This window comes from Salvelinus fontinalis, chromosome 10 (assembly GCF_029448725.1).
Source record: "Salvelinus fontinalis isolate EN_2023a chromosome 10, ASM2944872v1, whole genome shotgun sequence".
NCBI lineage: Eukaryota > Metazoa > Chordata > Actinopteri > Salmoniformes > Salmonidae > Salvelinus > Salvelinus fontinalis.
The window spans coordinates 16,028,378-16,052,444 of NC_074674.1; the positions used below are offsets into that span (position 1 = coordinate 16,028,378).

At 41.4% G+C, this 24,067-nt stretch overlaps 2 protein-coding genes across 5 annotated transcripts in view; both read right to left on the reverse strand.

Annotated features, from left to right (window-relative positions):
• LOC129863697 (electrogenic sodium bicarbonate cotransporter 1-like) overlaps positions 1-3,788 on the reverse strand; it is a 74,787-nt gene extending 70,999 nt beyond the window's left edge. For both annotated transcript variants that reach the window (XM_055935870.1, XM_055935871.1), the window contains exon 1: positions 3,363-3,788. In XM_055935870.1, the coding sequence (XP_055791845.1) occupies positions 3,363-3,382 (20 nt within the window). In that variant the 5' untranslated portion in view covers positions 3,383-3,788. The remainder of the gene's footprint in view (positions 1-3,362) is intronic.
• A 5,114-nt stretch (positions 3,789-8,902) lies between these two features.
• On the reverse strand, positions 8,903-23,311 carry LOC129863701 (deoxycytidine kinase-like). Of its 3 annotated transcripts, none has more exons than XM_055935880.1 (6): positions 19,357-23,311; positions 11,214-11,374; positions 10,858-10,999; positions 10,436-10,626; positions 10,036-10,135; positions 8,903-9,255 (listed from the first exon to the last, which is right to left on the reverse strand). In XM_055935880.1, exons 2-6 carry the CDS (start codon positions 11,288-11,290, stop codon positions 9,229-9,231), a joined length of 537 nt encoding a protein of 178 aa, XP_055791855.1. In that variant the 5' UTR covers positions 11,291-11,374; positions 19,357-23,311; the 3' UTR covers positions 8,903-9,228. The 3 variants fall into 3 exon arrangements, with proteins under 3 accessions (XP_055791855.1, XP_055791854.1, XP_055791853.1); XM_055935879.1 differs by having other exon boundaries at positions 11,214-11,377; XM_055935878.1 differs by lacking the exon at positions 19,357-23,311 and having other exon boundaries at positions 11,214-12,595.
• Between the last annotated feature and the right edge of the window lie 756 nt (positions 23,312-24,067).

Sequence of the window (24,067 nt, forward strand, 5' to 3'; positions counted from 1 at the left end):
AAACAAGTTCCCTAACTTCTTTCCTTTCACTTGCCTCCTCCATTTTTGCGGTAATGTTGCAATCAGTTGTTTACAACTTTGAATAGCTGCATGTATGACATAACTCCACCATTCCTACTCATAATATAATTCATGACTATATTAACTTTTTTTCATGAAGATTTCAAAAAAATCAATCAGTATATTTGAGTTTAAACATAATATTTGTTGTAATATGTGTTCTGTCTTTTCTGGAATATAAATGATTTATTGTAACTAGCTTTGTATGGTTGTTTAAGAAAGGGTGATACTTTGACAGGTATTTACTTTTCCATGGTTGCAGGATCTTATCTATTTTTTACAGAAATTTGTTGTGGTAAATTAACTTATATCTTTAGGGATATGAATACCAAATATGTCTACTTCACCATCAACTACATGGTAATGTAAAGGTTGTGTATTTAACGATCCAATACGTAATATGGTACACTAATCATAACTTGGTTTTAGTCCAGAGGGGCAAGAGAAGTAATCTAGATCTTCAATGAGACCGTGCATGAATCCAGATTGCAGACTAAAGAGGAAACTTGAGTCATCGGCATACATTGACACTTTTATTTTTCAGCCCAGGGTTTATTACCCCTTGATGTTCCGTTCCCTTCTTTGTCAAATACACAAGGCACTGTTCATCAGTCTCTTCATTCAGAAGACAATAGATAATATTGTCACCCATCAGACTATTGTCAATTTAATAATTTATTTCGGCTACGTCTATTATTACATGTGTGAAATTAGTTTCAATATAAATTAGGTGTAGTTTCGATGGGACATCGTCAGATCGGTAGCTATCTGCCGGGTGAAGGAAGGGCAGGGGGGAAATGATATGTCCTCATAAAACTGCTTATAACAAAAACTCTGTTTGTGATATGGAAATTCTAACGTCAGTGTGTGTTAAATTGATTTATTTAGGAAAAGTCAAGGTCGGAAGGGGAGATTACTTTAAATTTTAGCTGCGGAGCAAGAATGTTTAGTCGCCAAGCCCCCGAACCCTCTCTCGGCACATGCCTTTCCATTGTTAATGTAAAAATAAAAGTTTATGTACATAGTATGCAAATTAAAATCTCATTGCGATACCTCTGCTTCAACTCTCTTCAATCTGAATAGGCTGTCGATACACCAGAGGGCAAAATCTCTCCACCAAGGACATATTTCACCACAGAGTGTTAAAGTACAATCTTATCTTATCTACTACCAACAGACCTCTTGCTAACTATACCTCTCAGCATATAGGTGACCTCTCTCTTGGGCTAGCCCAGATTAGTGTGTCAGTGCGTGAGGATGTGGGATCAGCAGGCCAGGGCCATAGGATCAGAAATCATCCCTGGACCCAGGCTCCTTACAGCATGACTCCTTAAATCCCAATCCCACCACACTGTTCCTGGTCGGGACCTCCACCCCGAAGAAGGTCCTTAAGCCTAGCCTCTGGCTGGGGGTTTAACCTTAATACAGTGTTGGAAGAGCTAGTTACAGAGCTAGTTACAAGGCTAATAACAGAAAGATAGTGACAGAGAGCTAGCTTCTCAGGGCTAGCAACACACTGTTGTGTTCTTTGGAGGGTATGCTTGGTATGGGCATGTGTGGTTTTTTGTAGTCTTGTTTGATTGGCATTCAACTTTGCATTCACTCTTACCTGCTTAATCAAGGCATAGGCCTTCATCCCTGGTTCAGGGTGAAGTACTTTCCCCACCCGCGCTTCCCTAGCTTTCTCACATGTTAAGGTGGCTGTTTTTGCAGTGTGCTTGGAAAATGATCTTTGGGAAACTTGCTATCGGCTCTAAAGGATTGTGTAAACAGTGGCTGTATCTTTCCTAGTGACTGTGCACTTTTAAGTCTTAAGTCACTTTGGAATTTCCTCTAACAATACCTGTACAGGTGTGACGCCACTTGAAAGAAAAGAACAAGGAAGTAAGAGATGATTTCAAAAATCTAACCAGCATGTGCCATGCTGGTTAGAAAAGTGTCTATCACTGTAAAGTGTCTATCACTGGTTTCCTGTATGTTTTCTCTGAAGCAGAAAAAAGAGGAAACAGTACACTGATAGACGGTAAATAGATGACGAACATAGACAAAGAACAAAGAACGAGGAATCAATGATTTTTCATAAAGGTTCTTAGTGGGCAACTTCAGATTAAAGGTGTGGCCAGAACTTTAAAAAATGTGTTTCCTTGTTAAACTATGAAGCAATGAATGCACATTGAATGTGTGTGGAAATTATTCAGAAGGAAATCACAAATATATCCTCTGCTTTCTTTTTCAATGCATTTGACCAGCTGATCTGTCTGCCCCCCCCCCCCCCCCCCCCCCCCCCCCCCCCCCAGTTACTGTCCCCCCAGTCACTGCTTCTGACATATACCAGAATAAATCTACAGAATGAATGGATTACATACTCTGTACAAATAACTGCGCAAAATAGTACATTGCCATCTGGAGGATTAGATATGAGGAGAATGAGTGGAGTGTAACAAACTATACAACCCAAACAGACAAACTTTCCACGTGGTTGCATGTTCCTGAGAAGCAAGCACAATTGCTCGGGCATGCGTTTACAACAGAGGCCACACGGACTGAAGGAGAGTTAAAGGAGGAGTGCCACATGCTTTGAGGTGTTGTCTTATATACAGACATGTTTGTATTCGTGGATTATTTTACCCCGACGAGCGAGAACACTTGGCTCTAGTGTTTTTTTTTTAGACGCGTCCTATCTAATTGATTGCGACAGGATCTCGGGAAAAAGATTACCGTGCCCTCTCAAGCCGTCTCGAAGAAGCAACCGTAACAGGCGGCTTATCCAGACCTCATTTGCTTAGCCTATAAGATCCGTTAGCTATAAGAGCAAATGTAGGGTGCTAAATAGTTAACACGTTGTTAATTCTCTTTACCACAAAGCTGAACATCCTTCCTCGAAAGGTGTTGTAATTTACACGTTAAGTCGTTTCCCCCTGCTTTTAAAATAGATTTCTCAAAAAGGTACACAATGCCATGCCAGATTCAATGCAATGACAGGAAGATTTTCCATGATGGAACACTTTTGGCGACAAAAGGTCTATGCGTAATTACGCTTAGATTCCAGAAAAATGGATATAGCGTATGTTGAAATGGGAACTCTATCCAAGTCGTAGTATTCGGAACATCTGCTACTCAGTAGTAACGTGAAAATAAATGACCCCACTTCTGACTGGGGCAATATTTGAAGCGCAACATGCCCAGCCCCAACAGATATCAACAGCCCCACTATATAGTGGACAATTCAAGTCCCAATTTTGGATAGGCTATGATCATTGTAAAATAACTTTTTTTCAGATTTAAAACTGGTTCATACTCACTTGTTTTTATCTGTGCTCATTCTGCCGGAGTTTTATGTCCAGCTTTTAGTCAGGGATGACTCCAGGGGCGCGCTGAAGCCGACTTCCCAGTTCTCTTGTTCAATAAAATCAAGAAAGTTGTTGATGAGTCTCAAACAACGAAATAACTTTGCAACACGGGTCTCACTCCATAGAGCAACTCTCCCGTTTTTGAGAAGTAGACTATTAAATCTCCAAGAGGAGTAGCCTAATATCGTCTAGAAATGCTTATAGTGAAACTATCTGGCAGTAATCAATGTTATTTCGCCGGTTCTACAAACTATATAGAAACTTGAGTTTCAGATTATTCATACCGCGATATATTCTATCACAGCATTCTAAGTAAATCTTCGAGTTTTCGCGGTCGTTGTGTATTTCGCTGCGCGCGTCTGAAGAAGCTCTCCGAGCGCGGAGTGTCTTTTTCAATTTTTAAAGTTCCATCCCTCTTTCAACGTCACGCCACAAATGGGAGGTAGAGGTAAAAAAAAAAAAAAAGTCTGAGAAATAATTAATGTCAGCAGCACGGAGTAGAAAAAAATTCAAGGTGAAACTGACTCGTACCTGTTGACTTTCTACACTAACAGGGGTTCTTTAATAAGAGTCTCACAATGCCTCGAAGAACCTGACTAGTAGGTAATATAGCGCATAACATAGTGGTCAGAATTATGACCAGCTAGCCTTATGGTTGTCAGAAAAATATGTCATATTCATGTCAGTAAAAATAAGTTTGAAAAAAACGTCTTTATTCAACAAGTTTGTGACTAGATTAAGACATCATAAAATGATGGTCTTTTCAACCAGGTTTTGCCCACTAGGTTAGGGTTCTTGCAAAATTATGGGTTCAACAAGGGTTCTTCTAAGATTATCAAAGTTCTTCAAAGAACCTTCGAGTTCTTGGCACCGAACATTGCCCCCAAAAAGTTATTCCAAGAACCCCATAGGAGATTGGGTTCATTGAGGAACCCCTTTAGTTCCTCGATGCCCAACAGAAAAATGTGGATTTGAATTTGAGAAGACAGCAGGTGCAGGCACATAACTGAAACATTGAAAGCTCTCCTCGAGTAGAGGTAAGGGTTCTCCCTTGAATGATCTAAATTCATAATGTTTTATGATGATACCATCTATCTTTTCATATTTGTGCAAACGGCTGTGTTGTTTGACACTCTCCTATTTAAAATGATTTCTAAACAAGAAAATGGACAACTCAATGGCTGTCAATCAACAAAGAGGTAAGAATATGTAAGAATATGTTAAAGGATTTACCCGCATTGGGCGCAAATGACTGAACTGCTAACTTATTTGTGTCTGTCTGTGTCTGCAGGTATACGGACAAGGAGGCACACAAAGGTATGTACAATTGTTATTGGCTCATCTCATAATGTTATGCAGATCGCAAGTGTCCTGTCATTTTAATCAATGGTTTCTCTAAAATCTTATAGGACTCAGTCACAACAGCCATCTTCCTCCTCCCTGACCTCTTCAATGAAGATCCCAGAGGCCCCTACATTATAAACAAGGTATGTGTATGAAAACCGTTGTCAAATGTGACGTCTTTTCATTAATATTTACCACAAAAACCAAGGTATGAAAACTGTTCTGTAATTTTTTTGTATTTACAGACTTCACCCTCCTAATACCTCTGATGACTATAACAGGAAACCTATGTGATCACCATGCACTGCAAAATCATTCTGGCTATGGATAGCCTAGAGAGGACATCAACATGCCAGAGGATATATCCATTGGACTTGGGGCTTTGTTGGGAGTTTACTTCATATTTAGATTTTTGAATTCTGCTTTGCCACTAAAATCATAATAAACATTGAGAACTAAAAGATTGTGTTATTGCACCAAATGGAACCTTCAAACTGCCTGCACTCAAAGCTCATCAATACACTTGAGTGTACCAAACATTAGGAACACCTTTCTAATATTGAGTTGCAAACCCCAGTTTGCCCTCAGAACAGCCACAATTCGTCGGGGCATGAACTCTGCAAGGTGTCAAAAGCGTTCCACGGGGATGCTGGCCCATGTTGACTTCAATGCTTCCCACAGTTGTGTCAAGTTGGCTCAATGTCCTTTGGGTGGTGGACCATTCTTGATACACACGGGAAACTGTTGAATGTGAACAACCCAGCAGCGTTGCAGTTCTGGACAAACCGGTGCGCCTGGCACCTACTGCCATACTCTGTTCAAAGGCACTTAAATCTTTTGTCTTGCACATTCACTCTCTGAATGGCACACATACTCAATCCGTGTCTTCTCTCCTTCATCTACACTGATTGAAATGGATTTAACAAGTGACATCAATAAGAGATCACAGCTTTCACCTGGTCAGTCTATGTCATGGAAAGAGCAGGTGTTCTTAATATTTTGTACACTCTGTGTTTTTATGCACATGAAAGGTCTATTTTCCAGGTAGGCAACTGGGGTAATTAGCCCCCACCCTAAGAACAATGTCTAATTGCTGACACAAAAAAAGGCAACGTTTGGAATAAAACATTGGTATGTGAATAAAGGTCATGCTTAGACGAATAAACTATAAAGGGAAATAATAGCTACAGTTTACCATTTTTTTTGTTATTTAATGAAATGTTTTTAGAAAAGGGGCGTTTTAAAAAAAACTTTTTTTTTACACCACGGGGAGGGGTAACTGCCCCCCTCCCCGTGGTGTAACTGGCCACCGGAGGTGCCAAATTACCCCGGTAGAAGACTATGGCATAGGGTTTCACACAGGTGTGTTATAATCAATTTAATCCGTTTTATTTAGAAATGATTAAGTCATTTTACTTACTTAATATTACTTAAAAGCTATGTCAAGTCGTCTTATTTTAATTATTTAAATAAAATATGGGGAATAAATGCTGTTGCACACGTCACCATTAATATCCCCAATATGAGGAGGTTTGATGTAAAGTCCCTCTTTTTATCTCACCTGCACATTCATTTTATATGTTCTTTCTGTGTAGTTTATTTTCCATACAATCCATTATGTACAAATGCACAAAATATTACTTGAATAACGCAAGATTGTAAATGCCAGCAGCCTTTCAAATGACATTCAGGAGCAAACGGTTTTCAAAGTTGTTTTTAATTCATTAAAAAATGTATTAATTGGAATATAATATTGGAATGGAATTTAACTAATAACATTAAATAACATTGCAATATAACAGTTAATAACAATAACTTCACTAATTAATTCAGTGTAACATTGATGTGGCAGCTCTCTTATGCTCTGCTATTGCACAATTATAATTTGTACATACATTGTAAAGCTATCCCCAGTAAAATTGGAGCAGAACTCATGAGCCCACCGCCTGCACTGCTCAAACCTATGGTAATCCAGCCCCCACATGTGACTGAAAACGGGGAGAGATGCCAATTGAAAAACTCTCTTAAAATGTAGCTAGCTATCTAGCTATACGGCTCCAGAGTGGCGCAGCAGTCTCAGGCACTGCATATCAGTGCTAGAGGTGTCACTACAGACACCCTGGTTCAAATCTAAGCTGTATCACAACATGCTGTGATTGGGAGTCCCACAGGGTGGCGCACAATTGCCCCAGGTTTGGCCGGTGTAGGCCGCCATTGTAAATAATAATTTGTACTTAACTGACTTGCCTAGTTAAATAAAGGTTAATTATAAAAAATAAAAAAAGACATAAAATGCTGTTAAAAATAGCTAAAAGGCTAAAAAGTCAAAGTAACTGTAATGCTATCAGCCACTAGTGGAAACATTTACAACTGCAATTTAAGTTACGTTATCTATTTAATGTATTTTACCTCAGACGATCTCGTTGTAAGGTTGCTAGCTAACCCTCCTATTTGCTTATGCTAACTAGCAAGCTGGCTAGCATTTACTGTTAGTGAAGTCGCTAGATGGCAAGTTAGCATAAACTAGCGCTAACTGGGCTGGTCATTGTCTAAATGGCAGGTAGAAAGACATTCATAACCATAAAGGGGTAACTCTTCCCCAGGTGCCAGTGGTGGCGAGTTGCCCCCAACACACTCATTCAACATATTATTACTTACTCAAAAATTTGTGAAATGTTTCTCTCTAAACAAGTGGATTATTTATTGTAAGGCTTTCCTACTTGTATATTTAAAAAACAATTACAGATCTAACTTCCTTGGAATATATCTACAATATATCTAAAATTGCCAAAAAAATTGATCAATTTACCACAGTCGTTTTGTTGATATCGCCAAAAGTGATGACACAGAGGATATTTTTGTTGAGTAACAGCAGTGGCAGACAGTGAAAATGTTGGGGAAATAATTTGGTGACATCTTGTGGTCTTTATGTGAATTGCGGGGGGGGGGGGGGGGCGAAGTTAGCCCTAGTACCCTACACATTTACATGTGTGACACACACTTTTATTGTGTAGATTACCGGCAGTTTCTGTTTATTCACAGGGGTCAGCTTGATCAAGGCTTTTCACTGAAGTTCTGATCATCAATTAATTTACAAGTACAGTAATTGGGTAATAACAGATTGGTTGGTGTGTAACCACGTTTCCATCCATAGTTTTTATGCGAGTAAAGTCATACCATATATTTTAAAAATCCTGACAGCTGTGAGGGAAACAGGAAGTTTCTGTACAATTTATAAATATCGACAGATAATTTGTTGGTTCGATATGGTGGGATCTTTTTGTGTAGGTAAAATGTATTATGCGAGAGCGTGGTGGAAACGTCTTTAGCTCAAATATTGACATAACCATCATATCGAAACTTGGAGTCAAATCAAATCAAATTTTATTTGTCACATACACATGGTTAGCAGATGTTAATGCGAGTGTAGCGAAATGCTTGTGCTTCTAGTCACGCAATGACTCCGTAAACCATGCAGTTTATTAGGCTACAGATTAAATATATTATGAACTTCATAGGGTGGTGAAAGTGCACGATTATGAGCTTGAGGCTCCTTTCCAATAAATATACATGGTCTTATTCTGGTGACATGATGGTCAATGCTTGACTGCCGTTTGACATAATACCATCGTGTACACTAGCCTACCCGCCAGAGTATGTGAGCAGAGCGGAGCCGCAGAGCGAGATTCCCAAACGCTAGAGCAGCCTTCTTGCCCACTCCAATTTCGCTCCAGAAACGCTCACTTCACGTGCTCAGGGCATGTCTGGCATATGTAAATCACAATTTATATGCGCAATTTATAGACTAGAATGATTTAATAATATAGCCGAAATAATACATTTGTATTCCTTATTGGGCTCCATGTCTGGCTCCTGACCTATTTCAAGTGTTATGTTGTTTGATACTGTAACCTATTTGAAATGATGAGCACTTCTTACATTCACCTTTTCATGTTTATTAAATACTTTTCATTCAAATCATGTGGTTTGGTTTCTGCTACCCACACTGTATCTGCAAGCTGTTGGCTTTCGAGAGCATGTGCCAAGACCATAGTAGGCCCATTTGCTATCTATGTTAATGCAACTGTCGTTGAATATCGGTATTTCTATTCGGTACATGAAAAAGAATCACAGAAAACTTCCTTAGGTTCCTTTATACTGGTAGCCCTTTATTATTTTAGGCGTTTATAAAACAACACAAATGATTTCCAATAAAGAAATACATATTCAGGTTTTTCCCCCTTCTCATTCATATTGATAAATAAAACAGAGAGGATATGAAGGTGAAACCAAGCTATACAAACGTATCATATTGTGTTTACCCATGCAGGTACCCATGCAAGTCGATACATTTAAAATGCTTTAAAAATAATATAAAAAATAATTGAAATCATTCATTTCAAAACAAGTTCCACATCTGTCCTCACTGCTGGCTGCCATCCAGGGCAAGGCTATGATGGTCATCTACTGGTGTTTACAAGGTACTGAGAAACGCTTTGACCTGGAAGAAAATCACATAACAAGCTGTTAGCACATAATGAATATGGATATTAGTGTCAGTGTAAATGGTTTGTCAGGTCAGTGCAAGTGTTTGATGTGGACCCAATGTGGAGCTAAGCTTGGCCGTGCCAAAGGATGACAGCGCTGCAACTGGACTGTCACGTTCCTGACCTTATTTTCCTTTGTTTAGTCTTTGTTTAGTTGGTCAGGACGTGAGCTGGGTGGGCATTCTATGTTTTGTGTTTCTATGTTGGGTTTGTTGTTTGGCCTAATATGGTTCTCAATCAGAGGCAGGTGTTTGTCATTGTCTCTGATTGGGAACCATATTAAGGTAGCCTGTTTTCACTGTTTGTTTGTGGGTGGTTGTTCCTGTTCGTGTGTTCATCTGTTCTGTGTTCCCATGTTCAGGACTGTAGCGTTTTAGTAATGGCTTTATGATATCAGGCAAAGCATTGGTGTTTACCTTCAACGTCAAACAGCTACATTAACAGCTCTTCAGGCCTCATTTCCATAAGTGAAACATGCGTGCGTGTGTGTGTGTGTGTGTGTGTCTTTATCAACATCCCTCTACTAATAACCTCGACTGTACTCAGTGATAACAGGATGTTTTTCACTACCGCCGGTATCCTCCAAACAGTATGTTTTCAGAAATCACCTTAACAAAATAACAGCTAAATATAGTCACATCTTTCTATTTCTGCAAGACACCACTTCATTAAAAATAACCAATTTCCATTTAAAGACATTGTTTAAAACAAACGGGTTTGATACGACTTCTTACCTTTTCCACCACGTCAGCACCCTTGACCTTGTCCCCTTTAAAATCTTTGTTGATATCCAGCGTCAGAATGGGCGTGTCAATCAGATACTCATATACCATGCTGTGGGTAAGGACCAGGAGGGAATAGAAACATATGGTTTGTGACTTCGACAACGCACACGCACGCACACACATCATGCTCATGCAATAAACATATTTTCTCAGGTCAGGCTATTTACTGGTTGTTTCCTTGTTATTTCAAGTACATTTCCATCTTTGTAAGGAAATTCACAGCTCAAAATAGACCTGAGGAACAAGCCTGTTTCCTGTCTCGTACGTCTCTAAAACACGTTAGTAGTATAGAAATGTCAAAATGTACGCTTTTTATTTCATGCTCCCACACACACACGCACGTCCGTACCTCAACCTACTCCCTTCCGTAACACTCCCTTCCTCGTTCACAATCCCATCAACACTTCCTTCCTCCCTCTCTCGCCGCATGGTTTTGTGCTGCAGCCAGCTCTCGTGTTTGAAGTGGAGTTTCTCCAGGTACTCCAGAGGAATGCCCTGCTCCTCCTCTCTGCCTCTCAGATGTAGCCTCTCCATGCATCTCTAGACACAAACACACAAGTACCATTGTAATTGCAGTGTTACTACACAGGTATCAGTGCACGTTAATGTAAAGTGTACATTTTGCTTTCTTTCTTTTTTGCATAAAGGTGTATGGCAGTACAAATAAAAAGCCAATAGGCTACGTTATATAATCTACTACAATGCAAACTGAAATGTTTTGCTACGATAAGTTTCTAACGAACATGTATCGTAGTTAAGTTAGTTGCTGACCTCTGGTGCGGCTTGAAGGTAGATGATGCCGTCCAGCTCGATGCGTTTCCCAAACTGTTTGTGGAGCCAGCCGTGCCAGTCCTGGTAGATAGACCACTCTGTCTCGTTCAGACTCTCATTCAGGTTCGCTGCAAAGATGTATCTGGACACAGACAGAACAACAACATAGGACAAATGAGAGGGGTGTGCTTAGAGGCACTTATGGAAGCTGTACAGATACTAACACATACTTACAGCAATTTTTTTTGGGGGGGGGGGGGGGACTCTTTCAATGGTTCTAGAATTCTAAACAATATCCTTCGTATCATGTTAAAGAAGACATGACTCTCCTGGTGAAATTTCTGGTTCGTCCATACCTGTCGCTGTAGACGGACCTTTCGAAGAACTGCACAGGGTTCTCTGTCTCTCTGAGCTTCCTATTGGTGGCTTTCATCTGGGTTCAGACCCTGCTCATGCAGGCGTAGGTCTGGAAGGTATGGTCCCACCACCTGCCAAGTGTGTCCAGGATCTGAAGGAGCTGCTGGGGAATCACAAATCCTTGCTAAATGCCTATGTGTTCATCATCGACCACAGTTTGGAGCTAGTGGTCTTCCTTAAGAAGCTGGAGAAGACATCAGAGCCATAAGCCCACAACATCGGCTACAAGATGCAGAACCTACACATGTTCTTGGAGTATGGCAGCAGTGGCAGAGGCAGATGACTGGCTCCACCACTCAGCTGGAGGAACTTCCAGAGCAAGAGAGAGATGTGTGTGCAGAGCTCTTCAAGGCTGCCATGGAGAATGTGCCATTAAGCTGCAGGCTGTGATGGAAAGGCACCAGAGACTAGCTCTCTTTCTATATTCGATCCAGCACGACTGGAAGGGTCCCAGGAAAGAGAGGAAGGACTATGTGCGCATCATCCCTGCTTTGAGTGAGGTGTCTGAAGAGGAGTGGCACAACTACATGTCAATAAACAAAACTGATGCCAGACAGGTGAGAGCAGTGGACTGGTGGGCAGGAGCTGAAAGACAGGCTGCAAACTCGGGCCCGCATTGCTTCTCTTTATTTGTGGCTCCCCACCACATCTGTGGATGTTGAGAAACTCTTCTCACAGTCCACGAATCTGTTAAATCAGAACAGGAGAAGCTTATCTGAGAATAGCGTTTAGATGCTTTTAATTGTCATGTTCAACGGCAGTGCTGAAGAATGAAGTCCCTCACACGGTCTCACTCCTTCCCCTGCCCTGCTCTAGACATTGGACAGCACACCTCTCTCTCTCTCTCTCTCTCTCTGAATTGCTGTAGGTCATACTTCCATCATATACTAAGAGTGTATTGTATCGTATCTTGCTCACCTGGGAGGTGTGCCTTCTGAAGAACCCTGGGTCAGTTCAACAGGTTGCAAAGTTATGGGATGTTATAGCCAGAAATGTATTGTGTTGAACAGGTATTTAGGAAATGTTGGTCTTGTTACATTCCTGTCTACGCCTCTCTAGGTTTCGTTTCTTTATCTGATTTACTCTTCAAAACACAAGTCATTCAAGTGATTCAAATGCAGATGTAAGTGCTCAGGGTATTATAAATCAAATTGTATTAGTCACATACTGTACACATATTTAGCAGATGTCATTCCTGGTGTAGCGAATTGCTTCATGTTACTCGCTCCAACAGTGCAGTAGTATCTAACAATTCACAACAATACACACAAATCTAAAAGTAAAAGTATGGAATTAAGAAAAATATACACAAAAGTTTGGGGTCACTTAGAAATGTCCTTGTTTTTGAAAGAAAATGTAAAAAAAAAATGTGTCCATTGAAATAACATCAAATTGATCAGAAATGCAGTGTAGACATTGTTCATGTTGTAAATGACCATTGTAGCTGGAAACAGCTGATTTTTAATGGAATATCTACATAGGTGTCACGCATACTCCCTCTCGGCCTCTAGGTCATCAGGCTGCTGATTATCCCACACACCTGTCACCATTGTCTTGTGCACCTGCGCCTCATGACATTCACCTGGACTCCATCACTTCCTTGATTATCTTCCCTATATCTGTCACTCCCCTTGGTTCTTTCCGCAGGTGTTATTGACTCCGTTTTCATGCCGGTGCGTTGTTTGTGTTTCGTGTTTATTGTTGCTTTTATTTATTGAAACACTCACTCCCTGAACTTGCTTCCCGATTCTCAGCGCACTTGTTACAATAGGCGTACAGAGGCCCATTATCAGCAACCATCACTCCTGTGTTCCAATGGCACGTTGTGTTAGATAATCCAAGTTTATCATTTTAGAAAACCCTTTTGTAATTATGTTAGCACAGCTGAAAACTGTTGTGCTTATTAAAGAAGCAATAAAACTGTCCTTCTTTAGACTAGTTGAGTATCTAGAGCATCAGCATCTGTGGGTTCGATTACAGGCTCAAAATGGCCAGCCACAAAAAACTTTCTTCTGAAACTCGTCAGTCTATTCTTGTTCTGAGAAATGAAGGCTACTCCATGCGAGAAATTGCCAAGAAACTGAAGATCTCGTACAACGCTGTGTACTACTCCCTTCACAGAACAGAGCAAACTGTCTCTAACGAGAACAGAATGAGGAGTGGGAGGCCCCGGTGCACAACAGAGCAAGAGGACAAGTACATTAGAGTGTCTAGTTTGAGAAACAGACGCCTCACAAGTCCTCAACTTGCAGATTCATTAAATAGTAGCCGCAAAACACCAGTCTCAAAGTCAACAGTAAAGAGGCGACTCCGGGATGCTGGCTTTCTAGGCAGAGTATCTCTGTCCAGTGTCTGTGTTCTTTAGCCCATCTTAATCTTCTTTTTATTGGCCAGTCTGAGATATGGCTTTTTCTTTGCAATTCTGCCTTGAAGGCCAGCATCCCAGAGTCACATCTTCACTCTGCTAACAGAATTGCAAAATGGTTTTCTAATGATCAATTAGCCTTTTAAAATGATAAACTTGGATTAGCTAACACAATGTGCCGTTGGAACACAGGAGTGATGGTTGCTGATAATGGGCCTTTGTACACCTATGTAGATATTCCATAAAAAATCTGCCTTTTCCAGCTACAATAGTCATTTACAACATTAACAATGTCTACACTTTAATTCTGATCAATTTGATGTTATTTTAATGGACAGAAAAATTAGGGTTTCTTTAAAAAACAAGTACATTTCTAAGTGACCCCAAACTTTTGAACGGTAGTGTAAATATTAGGACGAGCAATGTCAAAGTGGCCTAGACTAAAATACAGTAGAATAGAATACAGTATATACATTTGAAATGAGTTGGCACACCCGGACATGTTTCACCTGACTTTGTGCTTGTCTCCACCCCCCCTCCAGGTGTTGCCCATCTTCCCCATTATCCCCAGTGTACAGTGCCTTGCAAAAGTATTCACCCCCTTGGCATTTTTCCTATTTTGTTGCATTACAATCAGTTATTTAAATGGGATTTTTATTTGGATTTCATGTAATGGACATACACAAAATAGTCCAAATCGGTGAAGTGAAAAATATATATATATTGTTTCAAAAAAGTATAACAAAATCAAAAACAGAAAAGTGGTGCTTTTTTCCTTTACTATGAAGCCCCTAAATATGATCTGGTGCAACCAATTACCTTCAGAAGTCACATAATTAGTTAAATAAAGTCCACCTGTGTGCAATCTAAGTGTCACATGATCTCAGTACATATACACCTGTTCTGAAAGGCCCCAGAGTCTGCAACACTACCAAGTAAGCGGCACCATGAAGAAACAGGTCAGGGAAAAAGTGTGTGGAGAAGAGGAGAAGTACAGATCAGGGTTGGGTTATAAAAAAATATCAGAAACTTTGAACATCCCACGGAGCACCACTAAATCCATAATTAAAAAAATGGAAAGAATATGGCACCACAACAAACCTGCCAAGAGAGTGCCGCCCACCAAAACTCATGGACCAGGCAAGGAGGCCATTAATCAGAGGCAACAAAGAGACCAAAGATAACCCTGAAGGAGCTGCAAAGTTCCACAGCGGAGATTGGAGTATCTGTCCATAGGACCACTTTAAGCCGTACACTCCACAGAGCTGGGCTTTACGGAAGAGTGGCCAGAAAAAAGACCTTGCTTAAAGAAAAAAATAAGCAAACACGTTTGGTGTTCACCAAATGGCATGTGGGAGACTCCCCAAACATATGGAAGAAAGTACTCTGGTCAGATGAGACAAATGTAGCTTTTTGGCCATCAAGGAAAACGCTATGTCTGGCGCAAACCCAGCATCTCTCATCACCCCGAGAACACCATCTCCACAGTGAAGCATGGTGGCAGCATCATGCTGTGGGGGTGTTTTTCGTCACCAGAGACTGGGAAACTGGTCAGAATTAAAGGAATGATGGATGGCTATAAATACAGGGAAATTCTTGAAGGAAACCTGTTTCAGTCTTCCAGAGATTTGAGACGAAAGGTTCACCTTCCAGCAGGACAATGACCCTAAGCATACTGCTAAAGCAACACTTGAGTGGTTAAAGGGGAAACATTTAAATGTCTTGGAAATGGCCTAGTCAAAGCCCAGACCTCATTCCAATTGAGAATCTGTGGTATGACTTAAAGATTGCTGTACACCAGCGGAACCCATCCAACTTGAAGGAGCTGGAGCAGTTTTGCAATGAAGAATGGGCAAAAATCCCAGTGGCTAGATGTGCCAAGCTTATAGAGACATACCGCAAGAGACGTGACGCTGTAATTGGTGCAAAAGGTGCCTCTACAAAGTATTGACTTTTGGGGGGGTGAACAGTTATGCACGCTCAAGTTCAGATTTTTTGTCTTATTTCTTGTTTGTTTCACAATAAAATATATTTTGCATCTTCAAAGTGGTAGGCATGTTGTGTAAATCAAATGATACAACCCCCCCCAAAAAATCTATTTTAATTCCAGGTTGTAAGGCAACAAAATAGGAAAAATTCCAAGGGGGTGAATACTTTCGCAAGCCACTGTATTTATACCTGTGTTCTCCGTTTGTCTGTTGCCAGTTCATTTTGTTCGTCAAGCCTACCGGCGGTTTTCCCCTTGCTCCTGTCTTTTTCTAGTTTTCCCGGTTTTGACCATTCTGCCTGCCCTGATCCTGAGCGTGTCTGCCATTCTGTACCTTATCACACCGCCCTGGATTACTGACTTCTGCCTGCCCTTGAATTGTCATTTTGCCTGCCACCTGCTCTAGTAATGAACTATTGTTACTTCGACACTGTCTGCATCTGGGTCTTCTCCTGAAATGTGATATGAGTAAAGCAGTATAGAAACATTATGACTAGTGATCCAATATTAAAGTGGCCAGTGATTGAATGTCTATGTATACAGGGCAGGGTTCAGTAACCGGGTGGTAGCCAGCTAGTGATGGCTATTTAAAAGTATTAACGGTCTTGAGATAGAAGCTGTTTTTCACTCTCTCAGTCCCAGCTTTTATGCACCTGTACTGAACTCGCCTTCTTAATGATAGCGGGGTGAACAGGCCGTGGCTCGGGTGGTTGATGTCCTTGATGATCTTTTTGGCCTTCCTGTGACGTCGGGTGCTGTAGGCTATAGAGTAACACGTATGTCAATCAAATTCTTGAACCCTAGTTCATACATCCAAAATTATAACATTCAAGTTGATTACGGTCTGAGTTGTATAGAATTTGAGTTGAATTTGAAATATGTATCCTCCAGGCAGAAAAGAGCTGACTCGTCCCACAGCACATTTCTCTCTCTCTTGCTCTTTCAATCTCTCTCTAACTCAAAAGTATTTATTCATGACACTCTTATATTTAATAATTTAATTTATTGACTTCATATCTGTTTACACTGATTGTACAGAAAGAAAAGTTAAATGTTCTAAATCTCAAGTAAGTGGGTTTAATGTTGTTTTACATGCAACAGGTGACCTTTATTTGTATAAAATTGTGTCCCATTCAACTGCATGATGTACATATACAGTTGAAGTTGGAAGATTACATACACCTTAGCCAAATACATTTAAACTCAGTTTTTCACAATTCCTGACACTTAATCCTTGTAAAAATTCCCTGTTTTAGGTCAGTTAGGATCACCACTTAATTTTAAGAATGTGAAATGTCAGAATAATAGTAGAGAGAATGATTTACTTCAGCTTTTATTTCTGTTATCACATTCCCAGTGGGTCAAAAGTTTACATACACTCAATTAATATTTGGTAGCATTGCCTTTAAAATACCCCTGAAGTCATGTCAAACTGTGTTGAATTGCAAGAAATGTGTTTTCAAATGTCAAAAGAAAATCCAGGGGAGGACCCCCTTCTACTGTTCGTCCCCCACAATATCTACACCACAATTTTGCCCTTGGTGCATTCTGTAGTATCAGGCTGTAGGCTAATCAGTACTGAGTAAACTGAGAGTGAGAGTGGTGCCAGGCTCTAGATTGCAGAGAGAGATGAGTGATGGGAGAATTAACAGGTTATGGAATGTGTTTCTGGTTTGGGACAATGCCAATAAGTATCAAAGTTTGATACAAGCAGTCAGTGCACCCATAATTTATAATTCCAAACCTCTCTCCAATTCAGTCGTACCTGGGTGCGTCATGCCCTCTTGTGGTCAGTGTAGAAATGGAGAAGCAATTTCTTAATGAAAACATCCCAAAGTACATGTACAGCCTGCCTGATTCTAATGATGGTTGGAGTGTTGGAGATGGGCATAGTATTTATTCACCATGTGGTGCAACTGTAATGGCAGTACACATCTTGATTTGAGATCAAATACAGAGGAAAAAACTAGCTATTTAGATTAAGGAACTGAAAGACTGTGTAAGTGAGAGACAGAGAAGAAAAGAGAGACATATTTGACATGATTGAACTAGAGATTGCGCCGGGGTAATGTATGGTGGGTGGGGCAGCCGAGGATGTAGTGGTGTTTAGTAGTGGTGCCCTGCCCTGTCTCCATACTCAGCTGTTCAGGGTGGGGCCATCTGTCTTAACAGACACTGTCCAGTGCAGAGTGGGACAGATGGCAGCTGCTGTATTCTAAACACAGCATGTATAGGCACACACACACACACACACACACACACAAACACAAACACACCAGTGTTTCCCCTATATTCATTTAGCAGCAGGGGGACACATTTGTATTATACATTTTTATATATAATTTCCAGGATTGTAAAACGTTTTCAGTGTAAACTTAAATCCCCATGCAGTCTTTGTAAATTAAAATCATCCTCACTGTATGTCTAATCAATCACTGTATGTGTTTATTTGATGAAAATAACTCCAAAATATATTTGTAATAATTATTTCCCTGAGCATCCTTTGGCCCTTGAAATGCTTAGTCGGATCATGTGGGGGTGTTAGGAAACAAATTTTAAGATATTTACATACACAGCCCAGAGCCCAGTTCCGCGATAGTGATGGAACTTAGGCTTACGAGTGTTTTAACGATGCATCTGTCCTACAATGGCCTAAGATGTAGCAGGTGTTTCCCAAAACCCCACACAGAGAGAACGTTCTCCAAGTGCGTCGTTGAGACATAGTGTCGATACTGACAGGATCAAAATAAAGGCTGCACAGTTTTTAGATCAGATTTCTCGATTTAAAACATACTGTAAAGTTATAATTATTCCACAATACTGATGACATATCAGCTCGTAGAAAGATATCACCTACGGCTGCAAACATTGAGGCGGCTTACCGCACTAAGATTTGATTTGGCACATTGTTGTTACACATCATGAAATATATTGAGGCAAAAACTACAGACAGAACCATGAAATACAGCCCCAGACCATTATTCCTCCTCCACCAAACTTTTCAGTTGGCACTACGCAGTCGGGCAGGTAGCTTTCTCCTGGCATCCGCCAAATCCAGATTCGTCCCTCAGACTGCCAGATGGTGAAGTGTGATTCATCACTCCAGAGAACGTTTCCACTGCTTCAGAGTCCAATGTCGGCGAGCTTTACACCACTCTAGCCGTCGCTTGACATTTCGCATGGTGATCTTAGGCTTGTGTGCAGCTGCTCGGCCATGGAAACCCATTTCATGAAGCACCCGAGGAACAGTTCTTGTGCTGATGTTGTTTCCAGAGGCAGTTTGGAACTCAGCAGTGAGTGTTGCAACCGAGGACAGAAGGTTTTTACACACTACGCACTCAGCGGTCCCATTCTGTGAGCTTGTGTGGCCTACTACTTGATGGCTGAGCCGTTGCTTGGGGGATGGGGGAGGGTCTGTTAGAAGTAAGTTGGGCTCTTTTTTCTTTTCTTTATAGTACAGAGTTAGTTAGGAGGATCTAGTTGATTTTTTATTATTATTTTTTATATATATACGGTATATATAAATATATATCTCGAAATAGAGCTAATGTAAACCGTGATTAACTGAATGGCGCCGGAGATGAAGGCTGACGTTTTACGTGCTCCTAACCAACAGTGCTATTTTGTTCATTTTTTTGTGTTGTTTGAAACTTATTTTGTACATAATTTTGCTGCTACTATCTCTTATGACCGAAAATAACTTATGAACATTAGAACAGCGATTACTCACCTCGAACTGGAAGATGCTTTTTCCTTTAACGAGTCCGACGCGATGTATATACTGTTTTCTCGGGAACAGTTCCAAATCCCCATCATTTGCGAGAAAGAAAAGACAGAGAAAAAGGGGAGAGAGGTCAGGCTGCCTTCTGAGAATTCGTAGGCGAGCGAGTAAACTTCCACTGCCATCCGTTCTATTGGCCAACGTGCAATTATAGGAAAATAAAATCGATGACCTACGATCAAGATTATCCTACCAATGAGACATTAAAAACTGTAATATCTTATCTTTCACTGAGTTGTGGCTGAACGACGACAGGGATAATATAGAGCTGGCGGGATTTTCCACGCACCGGCAGGACAGAGAAGCTGGTAAGATGAGGGGTGGGGGTGAGAGTCTATTTGTCAATAACAGCTGGTGCGCAATGTAAAATAATAAAGAAGTCTCGAGGTATAGCTCGCCTGAGGTAGAGTACTGCTGTAGACCACACTATCTACCAAGAGAGTTCTCATCGATATTATTCGTAGCCGTCTATTTACCATCACAAACCGATGCTGGCACTAAGACCGCACTCAATGAGCTGTATAATGAGCCAGTTTACAATTGGCTCATTCATCCCCCTCCTCTCCCCTGTAACTATTCCCCAGGTCGTTGCTGCAAATGAGAACGTGTTCTCAGTCAACTTACCTGGTAAAATAACGGTAAATAAATAAATAAATAAGGTCATAAGCAAACAAGAAAATGCTCATCCAGAAGCAGCGCTCCAAGTGGCCGGGGTCTTTAATGCAGGCAAACTTAAATCAGTTTTACCTCATTTCATTTAATTTCTACCATGTCACATGTGCAACCAGAGGAAAACAAAAGCTCTAGACCACCTTTACTCCACACACAGAGATGCATACAAAGATATCCCCCGCCCTCCATTGGCACTGACCATAATTCTATCCTCCTGATTCCTGCTTACAAGCAAAAACTAAAGCAGGAAGTGCCAGTGACTCGCTCAATACGGAAGTGGTCAGATGACGCGGATGCTACGCTACAGGACTGTTTTGCTAGCACAGACTGGAATATTTTCCCGGGATTCATCCAATGGCATTGAGGATTATACCACCTCAGTCATTGGCTTCACCAATACGTGCATTGACGATGTCGTCCTCACAGCGACCGTACGTACATATCCCAACCAGAAGCCATGGATTACAGGCAACATCCGCATCAAGCTAAAGGCTAGAGCTGCCGCTTTCAAGGAGCCGGACACTAATCCGAACACTTATAAGAAATCCCACTAAGCCCTCAGACAAACCATCAAACAAGCAAAGAGTCAATACAGGACTAAGATTGAATCCTACTACACCGGATCTGCTACTCATCAGATGTGGCAGGGCTTGAAAACTATTACGCACTACAAAGGGAAACCTAGATGCTAGCTACCCAGTGACACGACCCTACCAGACGAGCTAAATGCCTTTTATGCTCATTTTGAGGCAAGCAACACTGAAGCATGCCCGAGAGCACCACCTGTTCTGGACGACTGTGTGATAATGCTCTCAGTAGCCGATGTGAGCAAGACCTTGTGAGCAAGGTCAACATTCACAAAGCCACGGGGCCAGACGGATTACCAGGACGTGAACTCAAAGCATGCGCAGACCAACTGGCAAGTGTCTTCACTGACATTTTCAATCTCTCCCTGGCCGAGTCTGTAATACCTACATGTTTCAAGCAGACCACCACAGTCCCTGTGCCCATGGAAGCGAAGGTAACGTGCCTAAATGATTACCGCCCCGCAGCATTCACGTCGGTAGCCATGAAGTGGTTTGAAAGGCGGATCATGGCTCACATCAACAGCATCCTCCCGGATACCCTAGACCCACTCCAATTCACATACCATACCGCCCCAACAGATCCACAGATGATGCCATCTCAATCGCACTCCACACTGCACATTCCCACCTGGACTTAAGGAACACCTATGTGAGAATGCTGTTCATTGACTATAGCTCAGCGTCACTACCTCCCTCTGCAACTGGATCCTGGACTTCCTGATGGGACGCCCCCAGGTGGTAAGGGTAGGCAACAACACACCAGCCATGCTGATCCTCAACACTGGGGCCCCTCAAGGGTGTGTACTTAGTGCCCTCCTGTACTCCCTGTTCATCCATGACTCCATGGCCAAACACAACTCCAACACCATCATTAAGTTTGCTGATGACACAACAGTGATCACGACAACGATGAGACAGCCTATAGGGAGGTGGTCAGAGACCTGGCAGTGTGGTGCCAGGACAACAACCTGTCCCTCAATGTGAGCAAGACAAAGGAGCTGATCATGAACTACAGGAAAAGGCGGCCTGAACAGGCCCCCATTAACATCGACAGGGCTGTAGTGGAGCGGGTCAAGAGTTTCAAGTTCCTTGGTGTCCACACCACCAACAAACTATAATGGTCCAAACACACCGAGACAGTCGTGAAGAGGGCACGACAGCACAAATGATTTGGCAGCTGCACCATTGAGAGGTTCCTGACCAGTTGCATCACTGCCTGGTATGGCAACTGCTCTGCATTTGACCATAAGGCGCTACAGAGGGTAGTGCGTACGGCCCAGTACATCACTGGGGCCAAGCTTTCTGCCATCCAGGACCCACAGTATATACTAGGTGTCAGAGAAAAGCCCCCAAAATTGTCAGAGACTCCAGTCACCCAAGTCATTAACTGTTTTCTCTGCTACCACACAGCAAGCGGTACCGGAGCACCAAGTCTAGCAACAAATAGCTACTTTTAAAATGTATTTGGAAATTTTAGCAACTTTTGAAAAGTCACTCAAACGCTAAAATGCACGTATTTTCCCTCTAAATGACGCAAAAACGATTTTCTGTCACACACTCAGTCACAACACACGTGCCTGGCTGCAAAAGTGCATTGTGAGTGACGTCAGCAGAAGGCCAGCAGCAATTTCAGTACATTGCAAATCATTGTTGGCTGACTGCAGCAGCACGGAGGTTCGACCAGACAAACCCAATGAATATAGTTGGTCACGAATGTTTGATCTTGAACAGAACTTACAACATCAATCAACATGTCTCAATCAAAATTGTACAGCCAGAAGTACAGAAAAGAGTGGGAGTCTGTACCTGAACAAATGTCAAAACATATTTTTTTCGCCGAGATGGACAGTCAATTTGAGTAGCGTTATTGTGTATTCTACGCAATGACGTCACAACGTCATTTAGCAACTTTTAGCAATAAATCAACCTGCCTCTAGCAACTTAACCTGAAAATTAGTTGGCAACACTGAATGAGCCCTTCCCAGTTAGGTAGTTTATGGCAAAAAACTTGGAACATGGGAGTGTTCAGAATAATTATGTTTTTATCTGAATTGTTGGGCGGTATCTAAACAATTTTTAACGTTAGATGTTAATGCCGTAGTTGTACATTTTCGGTGAAAATCCCTATGTCTGATATTGGCTACACTAGCTACTACCCTCACTCCTTACTGCAGCAAGCCGGAGCAAAGGTGTTGTTGGCATGCCGCGCAAAGACTTCAAATCAAATGTTATTCGTCACATGCTTCGTAAACAACAGGTGCAGATAGAAAAATATATATATTTTAATAAGAAATAGAAAGTGACACGAAGAATAAATACACTTTTTATATTCGACATGTAGACGCAAGTCAGACAATTTTTATCCCCATAATGCTACACTTTGAAAGGCGGTGACGATTGTCATCTACTTTGACAAGTGATTCGCTCGAAAGCACACTATAGCAGGAACAGGTTTTAATTGGCTGATCTCTCAGGCTATCACCATCTATCTAGCTCAAACCTTAGAACTTCCCTTCTACATTGTGGACTTCAAAGCGAAAGCAACGTTTCTAAACTCAGAGACGCAACATTGCGAGGCTTCCCGGAACGCTTGCGAAACAACCCAAACAGACCAGGCTGGGTTTTGAGAAGTCAATAAGAGAAGTGAAAAATTCTTACCTGGTTGTTAATTTTCTCAATCTAAAAGGCACAAACAATATTCGAGACAGTGTCTTAAGTAGTTGAACATGTTATTACTCCAACCTCATGAAAGTGACAAGCTGACACATTTTCAATTTCGTCAAAAACAACTTTATATCGAAGGAGTGCCTTTGATTTTGACGGCCTGCACATGCGCAGTTCGGCGCGAGACGACCATTAGCCCCGATTATGTCTTTCTACGTATGAGCATTGCTAGCCAGGGTCGCCATAACATCGCCTACAAGTGTTTTCAGCGATTTTTATTGGAGAAGCAGTTTCAGCCTATCTCCATGCTGTACTGTCTTTGGTGCAAGCAGAGGAAGTGTTTCAAGGCCCCCACACCAGTCAATTTTATTCCATAACCCCACACCAGTCCATTTTATCCCTTGAGGCCCCCATTAATTAGCCAGATAATAATTTCACCCCAAAAAATTGACAGGCCCAATAGGCAAAAAACAGACCAGCCCATCTGGCATTTAACCAAAATGCCAGCCCACCCATTTTCACATATATGCGGAACGCCGAATCAATTGGTCTTCCCCAAAATAATATGGTTAATGTGATAGGTTATTTTTGCCATTTTAGCCACAAAGTCAAAATTGGCTTCACACTTTGTCTTAATTTAAGGTTAGGCATAAGGTTAGCAGTGTGGGTAGTGTTCGGTTTAAAATAGAAATAGGCAGGGTTTATGATTTTGGATGTGTTAACTAGTGATGACCCCC

Excerpts from the sequence above, each read along its gene's own strand:
- LOC129863701 (XM_055935880.1), bottom strand. The coding sequence starts at position 11,290 with ATGAAAGCCACCAATAGGAAGCTCAGAGAGACAGAGAACCCTGTGCAG. Across the intron at positions 11,000-11,213 it reads AGGTCCGTCTACAGCGACAG|ATACATCTTTGCAGCGAACC; the intron begins GTATGGACGAAC and ends GTCTGTGTCCAG. Across the intron at positions 9,256-10,035 it reads GTGCTGACGTGGTGGAAAAG|GTCAAAGCGTTTCTCAGTAC; the intron begins GTAAGAAGTCGT and ends ATTTTCTTCCAG.